The sequence below is a fragment of the Poecilia latipinna genome, unplaced genomic scaffold (assembly GCF_001443285.1).
Source record: "Poecilia latipinna isolate Pla-1442-1.1 unplaced genomic scaffold, P_latipinna-1.0 Scaffold2660, whole genome shotgun sequence".
Taxonomy (NCBI): Eukaryota; Metazoa; Chordata; class Actinopteri; order Cyprinodontiformes; family Poeciliidae; genus Poecilia; species Poecilia latipinna.
This window is the reverse complement of record NW_015115276.1, coordinates 72,358-78,065: the sequence shown is the minus strand read 5'-3', so window position 1 is coordinate 78,065 and position 5,708 is coordinate 72,358. Positions and strand designations below refer to the sequence as shown.

The 5,708-nt window shown below is 56.0% G+C and overlaps 2 protein-coding genes across 2 annotated transcripts; one reads left to right on the top strand and one right to left on the bottom strand.

The window, feature by feature from the left end:
• Positions 1-122: 122 nt before the first annotated feature.
• On the top strand, positions 123-2,389 carry nob1 (NIN1 (RPN12) binding protein 1 homolog; the record flags this gene model as incomplete). Its single annotated transcript, XM_015020783.1, has 8 exons — positions 123-273; positions 342-413; positions 478-612; positions 683-808; positions 885-1,079; positions 1,148-1,245; positions 1,322-1,466; positions 1,894-2,389. Coding segments are annotated over 8 exons (1,192 nt in total), but the record flags the coding sequence as incomplete, so codon positions are not given.
• Positions 2,390-2,444: 55 nt separating this feature from the next.
• On the bottom strand, positions 2,445-5,708 carry cog8 (component of oligomeric golgi complex 8). Its single transcript, XM_015020784.1, has 5 exons — positions 4,952-5,708; positions 4,382-4,589; positions 3,458-4,282; positions 2,917-3,085; positions 2,445-2,825 (listed from the first exon to the last, which is right to left on the bottom strand). Exons 1-5 carry the CDS (start codon positions 5,269-5,271, stop codon positions 2,584-2,586), a joined length of 1,764 nt encoding a protein of 587 aa, XP_014876270.1. The 5' UTR covers positions 5,272-5,708; the 3' UTR covers positions 2,445-2,583.

Sequence of the window (5,708 nt, the reverse complement as noted above, 5' to 3'; positions counted from 1 at the left end):
GTCGGCCCTACTGTGAACCCGTTCCATTCCGTGCCGGACCCTGTAGTGCAAAAAGGTCTTAATAGAACCAGAGTGAAGTTCTGGTAAAGTTTCAGAGTTCTGATCTGTAACCTCTGGTAAAGTTCTGACCCGGTTTCAGTAACGGAGTTCTCCAAGAAGACGGGCGACTACCCCAGCCTGTCCGCCACTGACATCAAGGTTCTGGCTCTGACCTACCAGCTGCAGCTGGAGCACGTCGGGTCGCAGAACCTCAAGGCGGAACCAGACCTGAAGGTACCGGCCCAGTTCCCCTTAGAACTGGTAAAACCCGTTCAGATCTCTGACCCGTTCTTCTGTTCCAGGTGACCATCCAGAGCACACAGCGCCACCCAGAGGCTCCGGTCCACATCGCAGGCTTCCACCTTCCCTCCAGGGTACAGACCAAGGCCGGTTCTGGTTCTGGTTCTGGAAATCTGAGTTTTACTTCTGTCTCTTCAGAGAACCGTGGACGTTACGAATGCCGGACACACTCAGTCGGAACCATCCACTCGGACGGACCTGGACCAGTTCAACAGCTTCCAGTTCTGGAGGCAGCCGCTGCCGAGCCTCCAGGGAGAAATGCTGGACCTGCTGGTGGGTGGCGGTTTTGCAGACAGATCCGCTGTATCTATGGTGCTAACCGGTTCTGGTTCTGTTCCGTCAGGGTCCGACCGGGCCGGTCCAACAGCCAGACATCCCGGCGTCCTCAGAGACAGATGAAGACTTCAGCAGCTTCCGGTTCTGGAGAGACCCGGTTCCCAGCGTGGATCAGGACCTGCTGGACCTCCTGGTGAGTCTTCATCAGCAACCAGGTTCTGCTGGGCCCGATTCCTCCGGGAAGCAGCCACTGACCTGTTAGTTTACAGGATGTGGGCGGAGCCTCATCCCAGGTGGAGGAGAGGAGGGTGGGGCCTGGGCTGGCAGAGGACCAATCAGACGATGAGGATGATGATGGCTGGATCACTCCCAGCAACATCAGGCAGGTGAAGATGGAGTCGTCTGATTGGACGGAGCCGGCTGATGTCAGAGTGGGGTGCCTGACCACCGACTTCGCCATGCAAGTGAGTCTCTGTCGGTTCTGCTCGGTTGGTTCTGCTCGGTCCGCCCTCTGACCCATCTCTGTCTCCAGAACGTTCTGATCCAGATGGGCCTCCATGTTCTGTCCGTCGGCGGCCTGGTGATCCGCCGCGCCCGCAGCTACATCCTGCGGTGCCACGCCTGCTTCAGGTAAGTCGTTGCAGAACCGCCTGCGGGCCGGGTGTGTGCCCGCCTGACCCGGTTCGGTTTCCGGTTTGGTTTCCAGGACAACCAGCAACATGAGCAAAGCGTTCTGCCCTCACTGCGGCAACCAGACCCTGAAGAAGCTGGCGGTTACCGTTGGCGACGATGGCAGCATCCAGATGCACTTCTCCAAGAACCCCAAGGTCATGAACCCCCGAGGAACCAGGGTGAGACGCTTTGACCTTTAACCCCTGTAGAACCTCCAGGTGGGTCAAACTCCACCTGCAGGTTCTGCTGTTCTCAGAACCGGCTTGGGCCCTAAGGCTGCCAGGCAACGTTCCTGCTGGATGGAAGGGCTAAAGGTTAAATTAGGAGTGCAGTTGAAGCTGTTAAACTAGTTGGGCCAGAACCAGAACCACAGAGGCCTAAACAGAGCCATCTAGACCAGTACCCACAGTTCTGCCAGCTGATTCAAACCAGTGGTTCTGGTTCTAAGGTCTGGAAGACTGAGCCAGCTGGTTGGGAACGTTGGACACTTCCTGTGGGAGTGTTGTTCCTTCAGGAGGTCCAGATGTGGTTCCACAGCTGGTTCTGGTAGAACTTTCCTCAGACAGGAAGCAGCCTGCTAACCCCGATTGTGCGTCCTGTCCGCAGCACTCGCTGCCGCTGCCTCGCGGCGGGAAGCACGCCGCCAACCCCCACCTGGTGGAGGACCAGCGCTTCCCGCAGCAGCGTCTCTCCAGGAAGGCCCGGCAGAAGACGGACGTGTTCGACCCGGACTACGTGGCCGGAGCGTCGCCGTTCTGCCAGAATGACATCTACAGCCGCGCCGCCAACCTGCAGATCCGCGACGGGCAGAGCGGCGCCGGCCGCAGGCGAGCCAACCCTAACGCCGCCCGCAGGAAGTTCCTCAAGAAGAAGTGATGGAACCAGGTCCGCTCGGTTCTGGACTTTGGTTTCAGATCATGAAATTAATTTTTCACTTTGCGTTCTGCTCATATTTTCAAAACTCTGAACTAAACTTGAACATCTGGGTTCACTTGTCGGACTTTTCTAGAACCCGTTTCAGTTCTTGGATCAGAACCTCCCTGGCTAAATAAATGCTTTGTTATTTTTATTATTATTACTATTAAATCTAGTTTGAAGCTTCTGTGTAGTTCTGCTGTTTGGCCACCAGGTGGCAGTGTTTGTAAAACACAACAAGATTAAAACTGATGTTTTAATGAACAGACCCAGAAAGTTCGGTTCTGACGGTCTGGTACAGCTGCACGTCTTCAAGATCCCGTCACCCACAATGATTCTGCAAGTCCATCAGAACCCTGCTGAGGTTCTGGTTCTGGCCCGTCACTCTGTGTCAGTCCCCAGTTCTGCTGCGGTCTCTGTGCGGCCCGGCTGAGAAGGTTCCGGTTCTTGTTCCGGCTGCGTGAGCGAGCCCTGCTCTGCCAGGATGTTGGCCTCTGGCAGCAGCAGTTCTGGTTCTGGTTCTGGTTCCTTCTGAGGGAGAATGAAGTCCAGAGGCTGCAGGATGGCAGAGACGTCGATGCGGCCCAGACCGCCGTACCTGTGCAGCTGAGACGCAGGAACGCCTGGAGAGAAAGGGAGACACCTGGATCAGAACCCACAACACTTCCTCCAGGTTCTCACTGCAAACAGTGATGCTGCAGGCCACTCGCTCACCCAGAACCAGCGCCAACTGGGCCGGAGGGAACAGAACCTGCAGGCAGCGGGTAAGGAAGGGCAAAAGGTCATCAGCAAACGACGAGCAGAACTGGACAAACAAATCCTCCTCTCTGCTGCTGAAGGCCGACTGCTCAGCCCGGTGGAATGCCACAATGATACGTGTCACCTGCAGGGGGAGACGGGTCAGAACCAGGACCCAACAGAACCAAAGCAAACAGACAGTGGCTGATTGAATGCTTTTATCTTTAAACTAATCAAAATGCAGACTGGGACGACGCAGAAACCAAGTTTCATTCAGCAGCAGAGGAAAATCAAAAAGTGACAAAATGTATGGAGCACCCATCCTGCCAAAACTGGCAGTAAAAATAGAAAGCAATAAATGACTTTTTAAGTTAATGTGAAAATATGGCATCCAAAAAGATGAAAGAACTTTGATTATCCAGTGAGAAACCATTAATCATTTTATCTAATTTTGATTTTGGAAGGGGCGTAGCTTATTGTGTGAAGGGGGCACACAATAAGCCACCTTCACACTCACCGTCCTCAGGACGTCCTCCAGGCTGCGGCTGACGTCTTGGGCCGCCCCCAGGGGGCAGCAGAGCCGCAGGTCATTGAAGGCGCTCAGGATGTGGTTGAGGAAGCAGGCCAGCGGCGGGAAGTCCAGCAGGGCGGTGGGGGGCTGCAGGGTACCAGGCTGTATGCCGGGGGCCGCAGGGGCCAGGGCGCCCCCCAGCGCCACTGGCAGGGCCACCAGCGTGTAGCGGTTCATGTCCTCCTGGAAGCGGCCCGCCGCTTCCTGCAGCGCCGCCTGGAAGGCCTCCAACGCCACCTGCTGGAAGAGCGGCGCCAGCTGGCCCCGGAAGTCGGCCCCCACCCTGCTGAACGACAGGCCGAAGTACATGCACTGGCCCAGCAGCGAGTCCAGCCGGGGCCCCACGCCGCGCCGCAGGTCCCTCTCCAGCGTCATCAGGAACTCCGCCACCCTCTGCGCCACCCAGCCGTGGAAGATGGCTGCCTCGCCCTGGGCGCCCGGGGGCCCCACGGGGGCCGCCAGCGGGTCGTCGTCAGAGAAGATGGCGCGGTACTGCGTGATGATGTCGAACAGGTGGACCCGGCACGCCTCCACCGTCTTGGTGATGTGAATATAAGGATCGTCATCGGGGACGCCGTCCAGCACGGAGCTCAGCCAGCCGCCGCGCGCCTGCAGGAACTTCACTCGGAGCTCCGCCTCCGTGAACACGTCCATCCGCCGTAGGTAGCCAATCACGCGCAGGCACACGGGCAGCTGTGCGTTGGAGCGCAGCTGCTGCAGCAGCTGGTTCAGCATCAGCTGCGCCGCCTGCCGCACGTCCCGCACGATGTCCTGCAGGAGACACCGCAACATCAAACCTGCTGGAGGACACGCGTCCATCAATGATGGAGACGTGTCCCAGCAGGCCTGCCGTCCACAGCCCATTCTCACCTGGATCACAGGTAGTGCGGCGTGCTTCCTCTCCAGCCGGCGGACGTAGGCAGCCAGCTCCAGCGCCTCCTCATAGTAGCCGTTGCGGACGCAGGTGTCCATCAGCTGCGGGATCTCCAGGATCTCCAGGATCTCCGTGTGCCGGTTCAGAGTCAGGCTGTTCATCCGCCGGCTGACGGCGATCTCCTCCGCTTCCGTCATGAAGGTCCTGAGGAAACACTGGTCAGTCTGGAAGGTTCCTACTCCGGAAGCGCTGCTGCCCCTCGGATGATCTGGATGTTTCAGGTCCAGGTCATTCTGAATTCTCAAACTTTACAAATTACAGTCTGGTCTATTCCTGCGCTGCCTGGTGGATCTAATCGGCATCACCGCTACATTTACAGCTAAAAGTCAAAACGTGTCTTAGAAAGGAGGATAAATTCAGGCATTGAATGGTTCCGTCTCTGGAACTGGACCGCAGTAAACCTGGTCAATATATTTAGCGTTTTCACAGATTAAAGGTTCTACAGAACCAAGACTGGGTCTAAAGCAACAAACAGTGGATCGGCCTCCACCCGGACCGATACCGACCTGCACCTCTCTCCGAACCGGGGAAGCTTGTCCAGCAGCCGGGACACGCTGCCCTCCACCCGGCCGAAATCCCGGTAGATGTGCTCGGTACAGTCCGCGGTTCGGATGAAGGTCTGGTAGTTGGAGAAGGCCAGCTCCCGGGTCTGCTGCAGGATCTGGTTCCGCTCCTCGGCCAGCCGCTCCGGCTCCCGGCTCAGCTTCTCCAGGCCACAGGCGCTGAGCTCGGACAGGTAGGCCGAGAAGTCCGGGTTGTCCCTCCAGCTGTCCGGGAAGCTGTCCTTGAAGACGGACACCAGGATGCTCTCATCCTCCACGTCCATGTTCCTGTAGCCGAAACCGCTGGATCCGTCCGAGTCCGAACCTCAGCTTTGCTTCCAAGCCGGAGGTGACAACCACTTCCTGTTCCTACTTCTTCTGCTGTAACAGCTAATTAAGATGCGCTGCACCACCCCCTAGCGGACGGACTGAAAGACTTTGCCAGCTAGGTTTTTAGTATGGAGGGTCAAGCGGGACAAAATTTAATGAATAAATTCAAACATTAATTCAATCATTAATACAACCATGAAGAAAATTGTTCTTTACAGTACTGTTAAAAACAATTACAGTACAGTATGGTAAAAAAAAACGTACAAGTACTTCATTACTGTACTTAAGTAAAATTTTCATGTATCTGTACTGAAGTACATTTAATTGTGGATACTTTCGACTTTTACTTCACTATATTTTACAGTAAGTATCTGTACTTTTTACTTCACTA